A 23,251-nucleotide genomic window follows, 5' to 3' on the forward strand; every position below is an offset into this window, starting at 1 on the left:
ATATTCTCTGTACAGCGCTGCGGAATATGTGTGCGCTATATAATAACTGGTAATAATATTCTCTGTACAGCGCTGCGGAATATGTGTGCGCTATATAATAACTGGTAATAATATTCTCTGTACAGCGCTGCGGAATATGTGTGCGCTATATAATAACTGGTAATAATAGTCTCTGTACAGCGCTGCGGAATATGTGTGCGCTATATAATAACTGGTAATAATATTCTCTGTACAGCGCTGCGGAATATGTGTGCGCTATATAATAACTGGTAATAATAATCTCTGTACATCGCTGTGGAATATGTGTGCGCTATATAATAACTGGTAATAATAGTCTCTGTACAGCGCTGCGGAATATGTGTGCACTATATAATAACTGGTAATAATATTCTCTGTACAGCGCTGTGGAATATGTGTGCACTATATAATAACTGGTAATAATATTCTCTGTACAGCACTGCGGAATATGTGTGTGCTATATAAATAACTGGTAATAATATTCTCTGTACAGCGCTGTGGAATATGTGTGCACTATATAATAACTGGTAATAATAGTCTCTGTACGGCGCTGTGGAATATGTGTGTGCTATATAATAACTGGTAATAATATTTTCTGTACATCGCTGTGGAATATGTGTGCGCTATATAATAACTGGTAATAATAGTCTCTGTACAGCGCTGCGGAATATGTGTGCGCTATATAATAACTGGTAATAATAATCTCTGTACCGCGCTGCGGAATATTTGTGCGCTATATAAATAACTGGTAATAATATTCTCTGTACAGCGCTGCGCAATATGTGGGCGCTATATAAATAACTAATAATAATAGTCTCTGTGCAGCGCTGCAGAATATGTGTGGAGTTGAGAATAGAAAGTGTGGCGAGCGCAGCGAGGGGACGCGGATACCTTCACAGGTATCGGAGTCCCCTCGCGGCCTTCACAGGTATCCGCGTCCCCTCGCGGGGCTCGCTGCGCTCGCCACGCTTCGGGCTCGGTGGCTCGCTGCACTCGCCACACTTTCTATTCTCAACTCCACGCCGTATGAAAAGGTCGGAGGAAGCGTACCGCCACCCCTCGCGGGCTCGCTGCGCTCGCCACGCTTCGGGTTCACGTTTATAGTGGGGGGGTGGCGTGGGGGTGCATTTCACATTGTAAGCACCCATTAGGGTGATTATACAATGTTTAATCGCGTCGCATTGTATGGCCAGGGCCGGCGCCACCACTAGGCAGGTCTAGGCATTTGCCTAAGGCTCCGGCCACTGGAGGGCGGTAGTGAGCTGGAAAGCTCTACGACCGCATCAGCATCAGCAGAGCAGAGGAGCAGGAGAGAGAGCCGGAGGAAGGAGCAGGTGTTCGGTGAGTGAACACTCCCTCCCCCCTCCCTCACCCCTCCCTCACCCCCCCTCCCTCACCCCCCCAGCATCACAGGGACCACATCGCGCACCCCTTCCCCCCCCCCCGGCGGTTGGGTAGCCACATCGCGGACCCCCCCCACGGCCGCGCAGACTGCAGACACACCGCGCGCACCCCCCTGCCTTCCCCCCCGGGCACTCACCCCGCACCGGCCCTGTGTATGGCATTGTATGGCATTGTACAGCATCGCGCGATATCGCGTCGCAACGCATACCATCGTATGCCTTATGTTATGCGATGCGATGGGCGCCGCCAAAATACACAAGTACCTATGTGTGCGCTATATAATAACTGGTAATAATAGTCTCTGTACAGCGCTGCGGAATATGTGGGCGCTATATAAATAACTGCTAATAAAAGTCTCTGTACAGCACTGCGGAATATGTGTGCGCTATATATATAACTGGTAATAATAGTCTCTGTACAGCGCTGCAGAATATTTGTGCGCTATATAATAACTGGTAATAATAGTCTCTGTACAGCGCTGCGGAATATGTGTGCACTATATAATAACTGGTAATAATAGTCTCTGTACAGCGCTGCGGAATATGTGGGCGCTATATAAATAACTGGTAATAATAGTCTCTCTACAGCACTGTGGAATATATGTGCGCTATATAAATAACTGGTAATAATATTCGCTGTACAGCGCTGCGGAATATGTGTGCACTAAATAATAACTGTTAATAATATTCTCTGTACAGCACTGCGAAATATGTGTGCGCTACATAATAACTGGAAATAATAGTCTCTGTACATCGCTGCGGAATATGTGTGCGCTATATATATAACTGGTAATAATAGTCTCTGTACAGCGTTGTGAAATATGTGTGCACTATATAATAACTGGAAATAATAGTCTCTGTACATCGCTGCGGAATATGTGTGCGCTATATATATATAACTGGTAATAATAGTCTCTATACAGCGTTGCGGAATATGTGTGCACTATATAAATAACTGGTAATAATTTTCTCTGTACAGTGCTGTGGAATATGTGTGCGCCATATAATAAGTGGTAATAATAGTCTCTGTACAGCGCTGCGGAATATTTGTGCGCTATATAATAACTGGTAATAATAATCTCTGTACAGCGCTGCGGAATATGTGTGCACTATATAATAATTGGTAATAATCTCTGTACAGCGCTGCAAAATATGTGTGCGCTATATAATAACTGGTAATATTCTCTGTACAGCGCTGCAGAATATGTGTGTGCTATATAAATAACTGGTAATAATAGTCTCTGTACAGCGCTGTGGAATATGTGTGCACTATATAAATAACTGGTAATAATATTCTCTGTACAGCGCTGCGGAATATGTGTGCGCTATATAATAACTGGTAATAATATTCTCTGTACAGCGCTGCGGAATATGTGTGCGTTATATAATAACTGGTAATAATAGTCTCTGTACAGGGCTGCGGAATATGTGTGCGCTAAATAAATAACTGGTAATAATAGTCTGTACAGCGCTGTGGAATATGTGTGCGCTATATAATAACTGGTAATAATAGTCTCTGTACAGCGCTGCGGAATATGTGTGCACTATATAATAACTGGTAATAATATTCTCTGTACAGCGCTGCGGAATATGTGTGCGTTATATAATAACTGGTAATAATAGTCTCTGTACAGGGCTGCGGAATATGTGTGCGCTATATAATAACTGGTAATAATATTCTCTGTACAGCGCTGCGGATATGTGTGCGCTATATAATAACTGGTAATAGAATTCTCTGTACAGCGCTGCGGAATATGTGTGCGCTATATAATAACTGTCAATAATATTCTCTGTACAGTGCTGCGGAATATGTGTGCGCTAAATAAATAACTGGTAATAATAGTCTGTACAGCGCTGTGGAATATGTGTGCGCTATATAATAACTGGTAATAATAGTCTCTGTACAGCGCTGCGGAATATGTGTGCGCTATATAATAACTGGTAATAATATTCTCTGTACAGCGCTGCGGAATATGTGTGCGCTAAATAAATAACTGGTAATAATAGTCTGTACAGCGCTGTGGAATATGTGTGCGCTATATAATAACTGGTAATAATAGTCTCTGTACAGCGCTGTGGAATATGTGTGCGCTATATATATAACTGGTAATAATAGTCTCTGTACAGCGTTGTGAAATATGTGTGCACTATATAAAAACTGGAAATAATAGTCTCTGTACATCGCTGCGGAATATGTGTGCGCTATATATATATAACTGGTAATAATAGTCTCTATACAGCGTTGCGGAATATGTGTGCACTATATAAATAACTGGTAATAATTTTCTCTGTACAGTGCTGTGGAATATGTGTGCGCCATATAATAAGTGGTAATAATAGTCTCTGTACAGCGCTGCGGAATATTTGTGCGCTATATAATAACTGGTAATAATAATCTCTGTACAGCGCTGCGGAATATGTGTGCACTATATAATAATTGGTAATAATCTCTGTACAGTGCTGCAGAATATGTGTGCGCTATATAATAACTGGTAATATTCTCTGTACAGCGCTGCAGAATATGTGTGTGCTATATAAATAACTGGTAATAATAGTCTCTGTACAGCGCTGTGGAATATGTGTGCACTATATAAATAACTGGTAATAATATTCTCTGTACAGCGCTGCGGAATATGTGTGCGCTATATAATAACTGGTAATAATATTCTCTGTACAGCGCTGCGGAATATGTGTGCGTTATATAATAACTGGTAATAATAGTCTCTGTACAGGGCTGCGGAATATGTGTGCGCTAAATAAATAACTGGTAATAATAGTCTGTACAGCGCTGTGGAATATGTGTGCGCTATATAATAACTGGTAATAATAGTCTCTGTACAGCGCTGCGGAATATGTGTGCACTATATAATAACTGGTAATAATATTCTCTGTACAGCGCTGCGGAATATGTGTGCGTTATATAATAACTGGTAATAATAGTCTCTGTACAGGGCTGCGGAATATGTGTGCGCTATATAATAACTGGTAATAATATTCTCTGTACAGCGCTGCGGATATGTGTGTGCTATATAATAACTGGTAATAGAATTCTCTGTACAGCGCTGCGGAATATGTGTGCGCTATATAATAACTGGTAATAATAGTCTCTGTACAGCGCTGCGGAATACTTGTGCCTTATATAATAACTGGTAATAATAATCTCTGTACAGTGCTGCGGAATATGTGTGCGCTAAATAAATAACTGGTAATAATAGTCTGTACAGCGCTGTGGAATATGTGTGCGCTATATAATAACTGGTAATAATAGTCTCTGTACAGCGCTGCGGAATATGTGTGCGCTATATAATAACTGGTAATAATATTCTCTGTACAGCGCTGCGGAATATGTGTGCGCTAAATAAATAACTGGTAATAATAGTCTGTACAGCGCTGTGGAATATGTGTGCGCTATATAAGAAACTGTAAATAAATAAATAAAAAGCCTTGCATATATAGCCAAACAAGCCTCACGGTACTTGTTTCCTAGCACGGCGCCCATCGCATACATCGCATACCATCGCATGCCTTAATTAGTGGTATGCGTTGGTATGCGATGGTATGCGATTGGACCTGATTTTCGGGTCCTAAGAGCCGCACTGTACAATTTTAAAATCGATGACCCTGGTGGGTGATTAGTATGTTATATGCATGTTAACGCCACCGCCACTCTTAACGCCAACCGAAGCGTGGCGAGCGCAGTGAGCCCGCGAGGGGCGTCGGTATGCAGCCTCCGACCATTTAATACCCCCACTATCCACGTTGGCGCGGAGTTTATTTTATATAGTGTGGCCAACGGACTCGTAATACATGTGAAGTTATCCGTGTCCCCTCGCTGCGCTCGCCACACTATGTAAAATCAACTCCACGCTGACGTGGATGGTGGGGGTGTGAAAAGGTTTGAGTACGCGTACCGCCGCCCCTCGCTGGCTCGCTGCGTTTGCCACGCTTCTGGTTGCCATTAATAGTGGCGGTGGCGTTAACAATGGGCGTGCATATAACATACTAATCACCCATCAGGGTGATTGTGCAATGAAATCATCGTTTTGATCGCATCTCATGCGATCTGGTCGTATGCGATGCGATGCAATCAAAATGATGTAATAAGATTGAAATCGTGGGCGCCGTGCTAGGAAACAAGTAACAGCCTCACAGCCTCTAGTCTAGTGCCTTAATATGTTACTTGTATGTCCTATTTGAGTGCACCCATGTATATTAATTGTATTTTTTTAATTGTGATTTCTTAAATGCTTTTTATTAAAAATGAAAAAAGTATTTCCCTCTAAATTATTTATTATAAATCTTTTTATATAATTGAGTATAGCAGCGCTATAACCAACCGGGAGAACTTCCCAACCGGGAGAACTTCTCTATATTTAAAGGCACGGACTTCGTTTGTTCCTTCTATGCGCACCCCTGTGATACTTAAAATTACCTGAGTGAGAGTGCGGTCATTCCTTCGAACTATATATATATATATATATATATATATATATATATATATATATATATGTGTGTGTTTATTTTAACCCCCCCCCTCTGTAGTTACCCATTGACCAATATTCTCCCGTGCAGTTTGCGGCCGGTAATGACAAGTGGGAGGGGCCCCCCTGTCGAAAGTGACCCCGGACCCCCAAAGGCTTAGGGCCAGATTCTCTAAGCTTCAAGAGTGAAAAAATGGAGAGTGATAAACAGCCAGCCAATCAGCTCCTACCTGCCATGTCAGACAGGAGCTGATTGGCTGGTTGTTTATCACTCTCCATTTTATCCCTTTTGAAGCTTAGAGAATCTGGCCCTAAATCTGGCCCTGGTCCTTGCTCCAGCTATAACCATGTCCTCAGTCTCACCATGGTGACCAGGCTGCTGGTGCTTTCCCAAAGAGTGCAACCCTTCAGAATTCTCCCACGGAAGAGATTGTAAATGGCAGACAGTTGGGCGGTTGGGCGGCCGTGCGGTCGGTGCAGGCGGCTGGGGTATCAATCCTTTAATGCATTTCTCCGCCTTAATCGGCAGCGGCTTCCTCAGAAAGGTGTGTGGACTGTCAACCTTGCCATTGTCAACGTAATGCTGGTGTCGACCTTCCAACTCTGTCGACCTAATTAGGGTCCACCTAGTGACTTGATAAATACCATAACATAACATTATGTTCCAATTCAGGGCCGGATTAAAGGGTGCAGGTGCCCCAGGCTAATACACATGTAGCTCCCCTTGTAATGCTGCTATACACACGTGTATGCGTGTAAGGACATTCGTACTGCCCATGTGCATGTAACGGAGGTCATACAACTGGCATGTAGGATCTAATGCTTGTGGCCATGTGGCAGCCACTATATCGGCAACATTGGAAGCCATATTGCACCGTGTAATATATTATAAATAATAATATATTATAATACATCATATTGCTCAGTGTTCCGTTTTCTGAATATGTTTTCACTGGAAAAACGGAGGTTGGGAGGTGATATTATTAGTATGTTCAAATACAGGATTGGGAATCATATGGAACTGGGAGATGATTGGTCACTAACAGGACTATACTTAGGACACGCAGGCATGTACTGAGGCTCGAGGAAAACAAATTTAGTACTGAATTAAGAAAAGGATTCTTCACCATTAGAGCAGTAACATTCTGGAACTCATTGCCGGTGGGGGTGGTTACAGCAACTACTGGTAATGAATTTACATCAAAACTGGACTTACTCAAGTCAGTAGTTACAGGTTAGATGGGTTGAACTCGATGGACTTTTTTTTTCAGCCTTAATTACTATGTTACCTGTTTCTCTACTTGTTTTCCGTAAACAAAAGAGACAAAACAATTAATCTCATGGAAGATGGAATTTCCGAGATCTAGAGATGTGGTACAAAGTTCAAAAATGAACTTGTGACCGCTGGCAAGAGTCTCCACTGTCTCAATCAAAAATTTGCAATGGTTTGTTTCAAGCAATACTTTCGCATCAGGCATGTCCCCACATGCAGTGCAACACATGCAATTTATATCAACATACAGTTGGAGGCGGACTCATCTGTAGCGCCGGCACGCCAAAACAACCTGTCTCGGAGCCGCTGGCCAGGACAGGGACGCACGAGCATTTCTCATGCTTGTGTTTCCATTGCAGTGAATGGAGCGTTCACGCGTCTCACACACACACACGGCCCCATCTGTATTTATAGACTTTGTTATGTGGGGCAAAACTAAAAGGACTTTACAGGCAGAGGTGGATTTAGACCTCATGGGGCCTGAAGCAAAATACCAGTTTGGGGCATTTTCCCTCCTACAATCCATAGCACTATAGTTTTACTAATTGCATGTGGCATCGATAGGGTACCATGGCACTTGTGCAGTCTATCGATAAATGCTCAGTTGTTTGAACATCGGCATTGTGTACAAATTTGAATCAGGCTCTAGGTCTTTTGGAAGTTGGCTTAACCCCTTGAGTGGTGAGATTTGCTGGGGCAGGAGAAACCTACAAGGGCAGCGTTGACAGCGTATCATCGCCGGAGCAGGTGAGTGGGAGTGACAGGAGGGGAGAGGGGGTGGGGGGTGCCCGGACAGGTGATAAGCCAGTGGTGCACAGCGGCATGCACCACTGGCGCACATCTTGATATTGGTGGTATATACAGAAATGTTCCGGGGCAGCCCGCTGCAGCAGCGCAGCTGAGCCCAGAAATTTCCTGACCTACCACTCAAGTGGTTAATACCGGTGTTACACTTAAATGAATCTGTCTACCCACATTACAGTGGATGAAACCACTTTGTGTGTCCAAATTTGTTTTTATCCTATCAAAGTGACTTTGGGAGTGTGGGCAGGTCTGTGTGATTTCATAATGTCATGCGGTAGTCGCACAATGCTCCCCTGGGAACACTTCGGATGGCCAGGATATCGTTATGAGGCCCCTTGGGACTTGCTAGGCTCTAAGCTGGCACCTACAAATGGAGCCGGGCTCCCTCTTGCTGGCAAATTGCCAGAACGTCACCACCGGCGATCCACCAGCAGCCCAGCGTCCATCTGACTGAGACGCGCGTGCGTCTCACGTGCACACGCGTCTCAGTTTCCGGGCGGCGGGGCGATGGGAACCCTGTCCATCTCCGCTTCAGGGAGACGGACAGGGTTAGGGGGTGGGTGCGGGGAGGCGTTGGGGACCCCGGGTGACCGCCGACAAGCCGGCGGGGACCCGGGGGAACCATGCGAAAGGGGACGCACGCACATCTCGTGCGCGCACGACCCCTTTCGCTAATACAGATGGCGGGTGGCGGATGGCGTCGCCATCCCCTGCAAAGAAGAGCCCGGCTCCATCTGTAGGTTACATTGTGGAAAATCCCCCTCTGTTTACAGGAGAGGAAGGTTCTTCACTGGTCCACCATTAAAACAGCATTTCTTAAGAAATCCACAGATCAACCTGTTACGAAACATTTCCTACAACATAGGCACCCCTTGCCCACATCCCACCCTTTCTTTGAGTCAGGGACAGAGGTGGGCAACTTTTAAACCCGTTCTCACTGCATAAAAACCCGTGTGCGGGCTCGGATTCCCCAGATCCGAGCCAGCACGGACGTCATCAATCCGGGCCCGGATATGAGCAGTGCTCGGCGTTCCCCGCCTGACTGGAATCCGGGCGCACGGGCAAAACGTCGTCGCCCGGCGTCGGATTCTCGCGAGATCACGGAACCCTTAAATTCCGCAACCTCGCCCCGCCATCTTCACTCCAATCTCGAAGAAGGGTAGGGAAGGGTGTGCTGCTGCTGTGTGTGGTCTCTGCTGGGGCCCGTGCTGCTGTGTACTGCTCAGTGATCAAGACATCACCATTGCAAGGATGACTGGTGCTGTGTTCTGTCTCTCCTTTGTGCTTGGGCCTGCCTCTGCTGAGTCTGCTCCTGTATAGTCAGTCACAGTGTGATAGTCCACTGGTGCTGCTAGTACCACTGCCTGCCCTGCACTGCCTAGTGTCTGCTGCAGTCTGCTCTCTGCTGTTGCCACTGGCTAGTGCCTACCAGTACCTATTGCAGTATATAATTCCAGTGTGCTGTTGCCCCTGGCTACCAGTACCTATCACAGTATATAATTCCAGTTTGCTGTTGCCACTGGCAGTGGCTACCAGTATTTTATTTATTGCAGTATATAATTCTAGTCTGCTGTTGCCACTGGCTACCAGTATTTATCGCAGTATATAATTCCAGTCTGCTGTTGCCGCTGGCTACCAGTATTATTTATCACAGTATATAAAAATCCAGTCTGCTGTTTCCACTGGCTACCAGTATTTATCGCAGTATATAATTCCAGTCTGTTGCCACTGGCTACCAGTGTTTATTGCAGTATATAATTCCAATCTGCTGTTTCCACTGGCTACCAGTACTATCAGTCCAGGGGTGCCCACATGTGTGCTGTATCCATCCAGGGGTGCCCACATGTGTGCTGTATTTGTCCAGGGGCGCCCCCATGTGTCCTGTATCAGTCCTGGGGTGCCCGCATGTGTGCCGTATAATTCCAGGGGGGCCCCATGTGTCCCATATCAGACCAGGGGAGCTGCCCTTTTTTTTAATAAAAATAAATTTAAAGTGTTTTTTTTTTTTTACTGCAAGGGCTGTTAAATGCGCTGTAGTCCAGGGGTGAGCCAAGAGTGCTGTATAATTCATGGGGTGTTGCTAAGTAAGGTGTGCTGCTCTTTTTTATAATTAAAAGAATACACATTTTTATTTTTACTGCAGGAATTTGTCTGCCGTATAATTCCATGCCTGCCGCCATGTGTGCCGTAACAGTCCAGGGGTGCCGCCATCTGTGCCGTATAATTCCATGTGTGCTGTATCAGGTCAGGGGTGCCACCATCTGTGCCGTATAATTCCTGGTCTGCCGTATAATTCATGGGGTGTTGCCAAGTGTGCTGTATTAGTCCAGGGGTGATGCTAAGCGTGCCATTTCAGTCCAGGGGAGATGCTAGGTGTGCCGTATTAGTCCAGGGGTGATGCTAGGTGTGCCGTATCAGACTAGGGGGGATGCTAAGTGTGCCATATCAGTCCAGGGGTGATGCTAAATGTGCTGTATCAGTCCAGGGGTGATGCTACCTGTGCCATATCAGTCCAGGGGTAATTCTAGGTGTGCAGTATTAGCCTAGAGGGTATGCTAAGTGTGCCATATCAGTCTAGTGTTTGTGCCGCACACTTGTGTGGCTTATCATAGTTATCCAGCTACCTCGGTGCAACCTTTTGCCCTAAAAACAATATTGTAAGGTGTGAGCTGTTCAGAATAGACTGTAACTGAGTGGAAATGAATGTTATTGAGGTTAATATAGCGTAGGAGCAAAACAAATAAAAAATTCTGCGATTTTAGCAGTTTTTATGCTTTTTTAACAAAAAAAATCAGAACCCAAAACCCAAGAATTCCAAACACAAAACACTTAGGAGGTGTTTTGGCAAAACCCATTAGAACCCAAAACCTCAAGGTAATCAGAACCCAAAACCCAAAACCCGAAAAGTGGCCGGTGCACATCTCTAGTTAAAAGGCAAATTACCGGGTAGAACTTCTTCACCCGGGAATTTGCCTTGCAGTGAGAACGGGGGTAGTAATCCACCTTGCAATATTCTGGGGGTAGTTTGTATTTATTTAGTTTCCTTGTTATGAGCAGAGTATGGGGGTAAACTTACTAAGATGGGAGTTCTATTGACGATGTGACGTTGCCCTTAGCAACCAATCAAATTCTATCTATTATCTTCTAGAAGGTGCTACATAAATAAGAAGTAGAATCTGATTGGTTGTTATGGGTACATTTCCCCCTACTGTATGAGCTCATGCATGCAATGGCTCAAGCCATCTGTGGGGAGTTTACATGTACTTACAACATTGGTTTTTCTTTGTCAAATTCTCCCTGACCATTGATATTTCTTTTTAGACTCAACTCTTTCTAGACAGAAGTTAGATTTTGTTGTTGAATAAATACATTTGTTAGTTTTGTATGTCCTCTGTGTTATTTCAAGAATGCAGCAATTTCAAAAGAGTTTTAGACCTTTTTAGTGTCAGGGTTCATAGTTCAAATATCATTTTTGTTTCTTCTTGTGTTGCAATGTTGTCACAATTTCCTCCTCTCCAGGGTACCACTATTTTCCTAAGACCTATGAATTGCAGTTCCCTTGGGCTTTTAATGTGTTTTTCTCTGAAGTGCACAGGAACGCTTTGGTACTTGTTTATGATATTGCAAAGGTGCCCTTGTACTCATACGTGTCATTTCCTTTTTTGTCTTACCAATGTACTGCAATCCGCAAGGGCAATATATAGTACAGGTTGAGTATCCCTTATCCAAAATGCTCGGGACCAGAAGAATTTTGGATAACGGATTATTCCATATTTTGGGATATTTTATATTTGAATGAGGTATCTTGCATTTATGTTGTATAAACACATGAAATACACACAAATATATTTTATTTGTGCATGAAACAAAGTTTGTGTATTATCTCAGGCACGGAGTTTGAATGCCAAGCAATCATGTCATTGCACATATTGCACATATTGCACCTATGCCAGTAGGTTTTTAGCCAAAAATAAAAAATAAAACTACATTTTGGAGACTATGATTTTCAGAATAATTTGAACAACGGATATATGGATAAGGGATACTGAACCTGTTGTAAGTATATTACATCTGCGGTCTGGCAATTGATCCTGTATGGAATGTATTGTCATTTGATGAGGACTCTACTTGTTTGATAAATTTTGTGGTATTGTGTATGGTTTTCTTGCATGCTATGCAAACATGCATCACGAGAAACCTTTCATGGACAATCTAGTATTTTCACCTCTTTTGTTGGTTCTCAAACAAAGCAAGACCTGGAAGAAGTAAATAGGAGCATTGGCAACATACATAGAGATGAATTACTACAATACAAGGTCAAAAAACAAAACAAAGACAAAAACAATCTGGTACTCATCACAAAGTCACCTTTTGGAAAACAGCCTTCAAAAACTTAGGCACGTACTTCAAGTATACGAAGTCCTCAGGAAGTTTCTTCCACCCTACATATATATTGTTTACTGTAGCAACAATTCAATTCACTCTTGCAGTATAAAGAGCAATTTGAGAATCAACAAAGAAGGAAAAAGACTAGATCTTCCATGAAAGGGTTCTCGCGATTCGGTTTTTGTACAGATGGCAAAAAAAAAAAGAACACACAATAAGACAAAAGTACTCAACAAATGAAAATAAATTCAATATAAAAGACAGGATCAATTGCCAGACCGCAGGTGTAATATATTTACTATATTGTCCATGCGGATTGCAGTACATTGTTAACACAAAAATAAAATTAAATGTACGAGTACAAGAGAACTTTTAGAATATCAAAAACAAGGACCACAGCATTTCGGTGCAGTTCAGAGAAAGAGAAAATAGTAACCCAAGGGAACTACAATTCATAGGTCTTAAGAAAATAGTGGTACCCTGGAGAGGAGGACATTTTGACAAAATCATAACACAAGAAACAAAAATAATTTGAAATAAATTGTGCCAAGTCGCCAGCCCGGAAGCCAATCTGGATCGCAAGTGGTGGCTCCTGATTTACTGCCAGGCTGCAAGCTCCTATTGGCTGGCGCCCAGCGTGATATTTTAATGCAGCCACTGTGGAACCGCTCTATAGACAGCCCACCACTCTCTGCCCAGCTATCAGTCAATTCTGCCCTGCAGACCGGGCAGGTTACAGCACGCCCTTTAAGGGTGGTGCCTAGTGTGGCCGCTCCAATCAAATGTGTCTGGAGCCAGCCCTGCCCGTGACACATCTAGGAGTGGCACTACAGAGGCAGACAGGATGGCAGCTTTAAAAACTAGACCCAAACAGCACATAATGCACAATTGTTTCCTGTACATTAGCCACCTTGATTTTTTTTCAAGAGGAGGTCTTCTATCTGCATGAGAACCCGAAGCACTAGTCATGAACACAGGGCAAAGCCTTAGCCTATCTTTGCCACATGTTGTGAATGGCATGTTGCCAAATTTACATTTCTCATTAGATAGTTTTAGTTTTTGGGGGTTATTAACTTTAGCTTCTTGGATTATACATGTCATATTGAGCATTGGTCTTAGCAGACAACATTGATTGAATTGCATCGTCAATGTCATGACTAGTGGCAGCAGCTTCAGCACTATTACTTGGTTCCTGAACTTTAAATTGTGTGTCCTCCTCCTCCTCCATTTCTGTATCAACATGTACCACCACTGCACTTACATGGCAGCACAGGGCACATTGCTGCACTGATATGGAGAAACCTTAATAGCACAGGACAGCACCCCTTTTATTTACTCAGCACACAGGGCAGCACCCCTTTACAGCACAGAACAGCCCCCATTTATTTATCCAGCACACAGGGCAGAGCTGCTTTTTTTTTCAGGACCGGGCAGCACCCCTTTATTTAACAGCACACAGGATAGTGCCCTTTATTTTTTACAGCAACAGCACACAGGACAGCAACCCTGTATTATTATTTATATGGTGCACACAGGTCAGAGCCCATTTTTTACCCAGCATCCAGGGCAGTACTGCTTTATTTTTTCACAAAAGGGCAGCTCCCCTTTATTTTACAGCACACAGGGCAGGATTGCTTTATTTTTTTCAGGACCGGGCAGTGCCCCATTAATTTTACGCAGAAAAGAGCAGCACCCCTTTACAGCAGCAGCTAACAGGACAGCAACCCTGTATTATTATTTCTATGGCACTCACAGGAGAGCGCCATATTATTTTGGCAGTGCACAGGACAGCACCCCAGTACAGCACAATACAACACTGGAGAACAGCAGCACCCTGTACTGCACTACACAACAGGCCAGCACAGGAGGGTACCCCAATACAATACGCCAGTACAAAACTCCAAGACAGCATCTGCCCCACACCACCCGCAGGCAGACAGCCAGAGGTCCATCCTCTGCCCTCTCCAGTGCTGGAGTGAAGATGGCTCCGGGTCTTATATAGGATCCTGCGAGAATCAGACGGTGGGTTGATGCCATCTTGCCTCAAACTGGTATCCGAGCCGGACTTGGATCCCATTTCGGATCGGGAAGTTCAGAGGGGCTCGGATCTCAGAGATCCGAACCGTTAATCCCTACTTAACATATTACATATAATATATAATCGGTTGCAGTTAAGTTGGGGTGCCGACAGTCAGAATACCAAACCTGGCATTTCGGTGCTGGAATTCCAACAATGATGAGCATGGCAGTGCCAAAAACCTGATTGCCATCATCCTGACTGGGGTGAGGGTTGGGTTTAGGCATTATCTGAGAAATTAGGGTAAGAGTACAGGGTGGAAGGATAGGGGTAAGGTTAGACTGTGAGAATGGAGGTTTAGGTTTAGATGGTAGTGTACAAAGGTTAGGGGTAGGAACTAATGTGGAGGGTTGAGTTAGGCTGCAGGAAGGGATGGTTAGGAGGGGGGCGGGGAAAAGGTAAGTATATATACCGAACCCCTGTTATGATTCCCTCCATCAGTATGCCGAAGTCGGAATGCTGGAACCCCATATGCATCATCCATATGTATTCCTTTTCTATCTATTGGGGATATTCATTTACCCAATGGGCTCCCAGAGCTGCTAGCCATGCCCACACAGTGATAAAAATGAGGGCATGGCCTCATGGCAATAGGCTCCACCCCCTTGCCGTGAGGCACTTCATTGTTGAGAGGTGCCGATCACAGTGTAAAATGATTAAACAATAAAAAAATATAGTCAAACTCACTTGCATAGGTGTGCTCAGCACATTTTATTAGGGGGTACACAGTCAAAGGGGTGTGTCTACCACCACCCATTGGGCATGTCTACCATCATCTATTGGCACTCGCTACAATATAAAATGTCTCAGCCACACCCTAATCTCCGGCCTATTTCAGTTTTCTTCTTATTATTACTCTGTGTAACAGTACATGCAAATACAGTCATAAACATATATGGATGACACAAGTGTGTAGTGATATCACAATGGTCTAGTACAGTCAATGCAAAACACACATAATTGATTGATGGGCGCTTCTTTTAATGGAATACAGTTCTAAAAAAACAAAAGTCTTTGGTAAAAGGTATTACTTGTATTGCTAGCGACAGGGAGGTGTTTATAAGGGTGGGTGCAGCATTAGAGGGTGCCTGTGCACCCCTAACACTCAATTTGCGCATACTGATATTCACCTCTACAGAGTCTGGGGTTCGCTGCTCTGGTGATGGGTGTTGGTCTCCAGGGCCTCCTGCTGCAATGTGACCCCGGTGCAGTAAAGTGAAGTTGCAAATTAGCAGGACCACCTTACAGCACCGGGGGTCAGAAGAGAAGGACACCCCCAAGACTGGCCGAGCTGCAGGAGCTGATACCCAGGGATTGGGGAGTGTAAATCAGCGGATGGGGATTTTCAGCATGTAAGGGGGTGGTCGCGACAGGGAGGGGGCGCTGCCCCAGAGCTGTACATGCGCAGTACAGCTTTGGGGTATTTTTTATTAAAAATATCCTGATGCTGCTGCGGAGACCATTTGCTGGGACAATTAGCTTTATCACAAGCTCTGTCCCTGCATGTGAAAATCGATAAATCCGTATTTAATTATCGCATTGCAAGTTTGGATAATATTATCACATCCACAGATATGGATGGTGATAAATGTAAGTCCTGCCTACAGTAAATATATTTCCCTTTTATTACTATTGCAATTAGTAACATACAAGGTTTTTAATAAATAAACACTGTAAGCTCCTTGGAGCAGGGCCCTTTTCCCTCCTGTTCTCACAGCCTTCATCCGGCCAGTCTTTTCAAATTCAGCAGCGCTTCCCGTCCCGCCGGCAAATACCGCTACAGACTCCTAGCCCCAGCCCTGATCCCCACTGCTGCACAGAGGTGAAGGGGGGAAAGTGGGGGCTCCTGTGCAAACTAATGGGGGGGGGGCAGTGAATTATTTTGCCCAGGGGCCCTCACTTATGTTAAGACGGCCCTGGAGCTCATTCATCTCTACCAATGAAAACCTGCCATCGGTAGCCTATAGACAGGTCCTTTGCTTCCCTATATTGTGTACTGAGAGTTGTGCAGCTAATTGTTATCTGTGCTCTTTTTTAGTTTTTCAGTTACTGTTATGTTTAGTTCTGCGTTCCCTGTATTGTTCTAATGTGTGCTATATGTACGGCGCTGCCACCCACTTCAAATAAAAAATGTAATAATATTATATATTTACTCTCTTTAACAACTTAATTTAACCTTATCTACTAGCAACACACAGAACTGTAGTATTTATTCCAAACACCATAAACTCATTTGTCCTAGAAATCTAATATACAGTCCAGTAGAAAGATCTAATGATAAAAAACAAACATTTAATTTGTTTAATATACAAATGATTAAGTTCTATGAAATGCATACCTGTACGTGATTTGTAAATTCAAATTCTGCTAAATTCAAATACTGATATAGGAAATGTGCAATACGACTGGAAATTGTAATCCCTTTTATTTAAAGCGACTTCCAAAAGTATTAGGGCAATACAAATAAAATTCTACATGTAAAAATATAGTAGGAGACATACAAAAAACTGCATCCATCTTATACTTCTTGCAAATATGTATTCACTTTAACCCATCTAAGTTGAGTAACTCTCATTATTCAGTAAGAATTTATAAAGTGTCAGGATACATTCATTCAATTATGGGACAGATTTAATAAAGCAAATGAGCAAGTAATATTCTGTCTGGAACAAACCATGTTGTTATGCAAGGGGTGCAAAGACATTTATATTGTTTATCTGCAGTGTAAATACTGGCAGTTTTTACATGTAACTAGAACTTTGTAGGCCCAGTGGCAAACGCAGGAATTTTAGAGGGGGGTTTCCAAATGTAATTCAAAATCTCCCACTCTGCAGTGCATTGGAGTAAGTACAGAAGTCTGGGGGAGTGTTGTTAACAGCCCTGAAAATTGGTCTTTTTATACACTGGATACTGTATGGAATACAATATTAATATTTGACAGTGCAAATGGTCTATAGTCATACTTGCCTACTTTTGAAAACTAGTTTCAGGGAGATTATAGTTGGTACTAGAATTTTCTAAAGCTCCCCATTGAGGGGGCTTGTCATGCTCCACCCAAAGGGCGTGTCTAGTTCCATATATGGAGAGATTGTGAAAAGAGATAGTGAATGTGGCACCTAGAATCGTGGGTGTGCACTGCTACATCTGAGAGGAATCTTTTTAAAATACCGGTAATTTACGTTATATCCAAATGTAGATGACCCCAAAGCAGTTAGTAAGAGATACTATACTTGGTAAAGTGCTGGGAAATGGTGCTGATGAATCAATGTAAATGTATCTATCTCTCATTCCTTTTTTCCCAAACAATGTCACGTTGTAATGTGGGCTAGGTGACATGAGGGAGATTGCTAGACTAATGAGGTAGAGAGGGAGATTGCTGCTATGCCAGGGAGTCTCCTGCAGAATACAGGAGGGGAGGTAACTATGGTGTAACAGTGTAATGTGGGCTGGGTGACATGAGGGAGATTGCTAGACTAATGAGGTAGAGAGGGAGATTGCTGCTATGTCAGGGAGTCTCCTGCAGAATGCAGGAGGGGAGGTAACTATGATGTAACAGTGTAATGTGGGCTAGGTGACATGAGGGAGATTGCTAGACTAATGAGGGAGAGAGGGAGATTGCTGCTATTTCAGGGAGTCTCCTGCAGAATGCAGGATGGTAGGCAACTATGTCTATAGTACAGGATTTTTTAAACATTTAAATAGGATAAGTGGTCAGGAAAAGGTTAAACATATAATATATAAATACACAAACATAATAGAAACCGTACTGCACTTTCTAAGCTCACAATCTCCCATTTCATGGTAAGGCTCCTGTCTCTTGGCTCCTGGCAGCTACTCTCCGGTCCATTGCGATGTTTGAGGGCTCAGATCCACAAACGGTAAATGTGGTAGAAGAAGCTGGTACACTGGGCATGTGCAGCAGCTCCGCTCTGTCCCTTACACTGCATGGTGTGGTGGCAGCTCTACTGATCATATTATATACCAGTGCTATTGTTGTCATCATTCAAGGTACTTGCCAAGAGGAGGGGGGTTTCTGGGCAATCAGAAACCCCCCCCCCCCCCCGTTTGCTTATGACACCCCCTTGGGCTTTGGGGGTTTATAGATTTTTGCTATGGGGCCGTGCCCAGTGCAGAGTTAGTGGAGGGATGTTTCAAAATGTATAAATTAACACCCCCAAAATAAAAACCCTTGTCAACCTTTGGTGAGTCGGCTATTTCCATTGCCGGTGTTGACCTTTTGCTATTGACCTAGATACTGTTGAACCTTTATACAGTAACCATGTTGATTACGTTAGATTGCTTTTTGGCCCATATTAATTTTGAATAATTAGAATATCTGGGGTACCCAAATAGACTATGTTGGTGCAATGGTACCCATTGATGATGATGATGATGGTTATAATTAGTTTTACTATATATAGTCGCCGCTGCTAAATGCCGGCAGTTAGTAGTATGAAAATCATGGTGGATGAGTCGATAATGTCTAGGTCGACAGTCAATAGTTCAACCATTATTGGTCGACACACAATACTGTAGGTCAACTCATGAAGAAGGTTGACATGTCTAGGTCAACATTAATGAAAGTTCAACATGTCAATGGCCAACACAGGAAAAAGTCGACACAAGTTTTCGTGATACATTTTGTTATTAAACCTTCACAATCCGAGGGGACATAGAAGGGGAAAATAATAATCTGACAAGTGCAGCGAGCCATGCGAGGGGATGCGGTTCACTAATATGGTGTCCACGTTGACAGATGTTGACCTTTCCTGTGTCGACCTTTTGCTAGTGTCCACTTTTTGTCATGGTCCAGAGCATGTCTACCTTTTCATGTGTCAACATATTGCCTGTTGCGCAATAGTGAATAACCTATTGACTGTCCATCTAGACACTGCCGCCCTTACGATCCTCTCCCAAAATACTAAGGAGCAGATTTATTAAGCTTGGAGAAGAGATAAACTGGAGATAAAGTGGAGAAAAGGTAAAAGTAGAAAAAGCACCAGCCAATCAGCTGTGTTTGAAAAAGACAGTTGGGAGCTGATTGGCTGGTGCTTTATCTCCTTTTACCTTTTCTCCGCTTTATCTCCAGTTTATCTCTTCTCCAAGCTTAATAAATCTGCCCCTAAGTGAGTAGGTCGAACTCAATGGACTAACGACTTTGTAAGCCTTAATTACTATGTTACTATGGGGGTTATTCAAGTCCGCCAGGTCCTCTGTGTATTCGCATGTGCAGACGTAGAGTGCGTGCACCCACGGCGAACTTTCGGTTTGCCAGGTGCACGCACCCATGAAGGTATGCGGGGGGGGGGAGGCGGAGGAGGGGGGGCGTTCTCATGGTAATGAGGCGGTGACGTGGGAGTGGGGGGCTGGAAGCTGACATCACCGGATGCCAGCTGCCCGCCCATATCCGTGCCAGCACGCACACATTTGTAAACGACTTAAAAGTCACTTTTATATGCGTGCACCTTCCACATCTTTTGGTGGTTGCCAACCATCAAAAGAAGTGGGCGGTTACCCGAGCCATACGAATGGATGTTTATGCTAAACATCCATTCGCACCTGTGCGGGCGAACCCGCGCTGCGACGGGGGGTGGGCATTGTGGACTCGCACGGCTGCGAATCAACCAGTATAACTCCCTTTGTGACTATGTAGTCTTGTAGCCGCACACTTGTATGCCTGACGTGTGCTGCCACTAATATAGTAGTTTTGTTTTTGAGCTGCAATCCTCTTAAATTGCATACAACACAACGTGTACACAAAGGAACAATCTTCGCTCATGTATAATTATACTCAGGTCACAAATGCGTTTAAATGTAAATGAACATAAAATTAAAAATGACAGTTTTAATTCCAAGGCTGATTGATAGGTGGCTGTTAATTGCTTAGCCATTGTGTCTTTGTAGGCAGCGTGGTCCGAAAAAGCCACTGGAGGTGCCTTGAATTTAAATATCTCTACTGCAGGCTTCTGTGATATGCTGCTGCATCCAAAGATGGATGTATAAACTACAAATTTTGAATTCAAATTTGAAAATGCAAATGTTTGCCAATCAACTTGGAAAGGACAGCGGAATATTGTGTTGTACACTTACTGCATTTGCATCATTTACAAATGAAAAGCAAACCACATTTTGCATTCTAATGAGCCAGTGATATAATTTTCAGTGTAAGAAAATTAAAAGTATAATCAACTGCAGATCCACATTTTATATCAATCTTGTCCTAGAGAATACCAGCCGGTCGGACAGACATTCTGATAAGATGTCTAACATTATGAATATTTTTGTGCTGGCATTTGACCTGGTGGCGATGTTGGCATCTGTGCCTGAAAATATACTCATTTTCCGAGTGACTATTTTGGATTTAGTCAATGGCAAAATACTTCATTTAAGTGATCAACTAATCTTTGGCATCAACATATTTAGCATGTTGCATCTACTTTCGATTTTACCCAAAGACGTGTTGTTTGTGCTCGATGAAGTCTTGATTTTCGTTGATGCTAAAAAGTATTTTGCAGCATTGTATTTGACCGTCATGTCATGCAACCTATGGTTCTCTACTATGTTGTGTGTGCACTACTGTCTAAAAAACGTCATTTGTAACCATCGATCCTATGTCCATCTGCAGACGATGTTCACCAGGTTGTTTCCTTGGATCTACATTGTAATTGTCTTCGGATCTTTTTTTATGGCTCTTCCACCTGCATGGGAAATCTCGAGACAGAATACAATTTATAATGACACTCTCAGTGAACATAACTCTATGTTAGCCAAGGAATCCGCTACCGCCAGCAGTCTTTGCTTAGCCCTGAGCTGTGTGCCTTTGCCAGTGACCGCGGTTACGGGTCTGCTAATAATCATTTCTCTCTGTAGACATTTGAAACAAAAACAACGCAATGAACAAGATTGCCAAAACCCTAACATAGAAAGTCACATTCAAGCTACCAAAACTGTTCTGTCGCTCCTGACAATTGACGTTATTTATTTCCTGGCTGTCATTCAAGTCTTTATTCCAAGCACTGTATATACTTATCAGTATGCTGCAAACATCAGCTTGGCCATTATTCATATTATCAAGTCTCTGGTTCTTATAAAAGGCAATAGAAGGCTGGAGAAGGCGTTCCGCGACACTTTAGACCGATATATTTGTGTTAAGAAAACACATTAAATGCCTGATGTTTTCATACCATGCCTATAGAATGTTAGTATAACCTATGTAGAAACCAAATGTATTTTATTGTATAAGGTTGAACTACAGTAAATGTATTGGTCTATAACATTTTCCTCTATGTCTGTTATCTATACAGTGTCTTTATTACTTCTTTAAAAAAAAAAAAATATATATATATATATATATATATATATATATACTGTACCCTTCTAAGCAACACTGCTATCTATATCAATGCTCTTGTTTTTTTTTTTTGTAATTCCTGTGCATGTAATTAAACACAATATTGTGCTCTTTTGTCTGATGGAACATTATTAATTGTCATTGCATTCACCTGGATTGGTAGATTTAATATCTGGCATTTAGTTGGTAAGGGGGAGATTTATCAAAGTATTGAGAGAGATAAATTCGGAGAGAGATAAAGTAATTAACAAATTAGGGGCAAATTTATCAAGCTTGGTAAAGTGATGAAGTGTCTGGTTTTTATCACCAGCCAATCAGATCCTAACTCTGAAGTTACAGGCTTGGTTTGAAAAATGACAGGTAGGAGCTGATTGGCCAGTGATAAAAACAAGTCACTTTATCGCTTCATCGAGCTTAATAAATCCACCCCTTAGTTCCTAACCATCGTTTTTGGAACAGTCTGTAAAATGGTGTTTTGCAGATGATTGGTTAGTACTCAGTTATCTTTCTCCAATTTGTGATAAATCTCCCCTATTGTGGGGTACACACCACGACGACCCGCTCACGATGCACATTGTGAGCGGGTCGTCAGTGTTTCTGCAGGATGATGCGGGGGGCACGACCCGCTCACGATGTGCACCGTGAGTGGGCCCGATCCGATGGCGACCCACATCCGGCTGTATGGTCGTTATTCAGATCCTACCTGCAGCAGGTAGGATCTGAATAACGACTGACCGACCCGCGGGACCGCGCATCGGATCGGTATCGGTACACACCAGGACAGAAAAGGGCCCAATCAGCACACAATCTACATCCAATTGGTCGGAATTGGATCTAGATGGAGGGGATCGGGCCCTAGTCATCCTGGTGTGTACCAGGCATAAGTTAGGAAGATGTGAGCTTTATTAACCCCTTGGGTGGGATGCCCGGGAAATTTCCGGGCATACCACTGATGTGTAATAGGCGTGCACCAGTGGTGTCCAGGTGTGCACCACCTCTACAGCCCCCCCCCCCACCATCACTACCCCAAACCCCCCCCCATTACCTTTGCTCCGGCGATCGTATGTTGGAGCTCCCTTGGCCCCCTCTTCCCCAGCCTCCATGCAGTTTCCTGCAGTGACGTAGGTGGCAGGCTCCGGGATGTTCAGGGTGGCTCGGGAGACTCAGGAGAGTTCAGACGCCCAAGTCCTTCCGAGCCGCCGTGAAACATCCCGAGCCTGCCACCTGTGTGGTCAGTGATGACTGACAGGCGACAGGGAAGCTCCGTCTTCAGGGAAGCTCCGGCGTACTAATGCCAGAGCAGAGGTGAGGGGGGAGGCTCCTGTGATCTGTGGTGGGTTTTGCTGGGGCAGGAGAAACCTGCCCTGGGGGGGGGGGGGGGGATTCGGGGAAGGGTCTGCACAATTTATGCAGCTATCTGTTTTTAATGTGGACTCAGGGAAATGTACTAAGATGGGA

At 43.7% G+C, this 23,251-nt stretch overlaps 1 protein-coding gene across 1 annotated transcript; it reads left to right on the forward strand.

The window, feature by feature from the left end:
• Positions 1 to 20,701: 20,701 nt before the first annotated feature.
• LOC146049558 (taste receptor type 2 member 40-like) lies at positions 20,702 to 21,607 on the forward strand. The gene has a single exon (XM_083166084.1). The coding sequence runs from the start codon at positions 20,702 to 20,704 to the stop codon at positions 21,605 to 21,607; it is 906 nt and encodes a 301-aa protein (XP_083022210.1).
• Positions 21,608 to 23,251: the final 1,644 nt, after the last annotated feature.

Source organism: Crinia signifera, chromosome 12 (assembly GCF_055691185.1).
Source record: "Crinia signifera chromosome 12, ASM5569118v1, whole genome shotgun sequence".
Taxonomy (NCBI): Eukaryota; Metazoa; Chordata; class Amphibia; order Anura; family Myobatrachidae; genus Crinia; species Crinia signifera.

Bases quoted from the DNA above. Each gene is read 5' to 3' on its own strand.
- LOC146049558 (XM_083166084.1), top strand. From the start codon at position 20,702: ATGTCTAACATTATGAATATTTTTGTGCTGGCATTTGACCTGGTGGCG.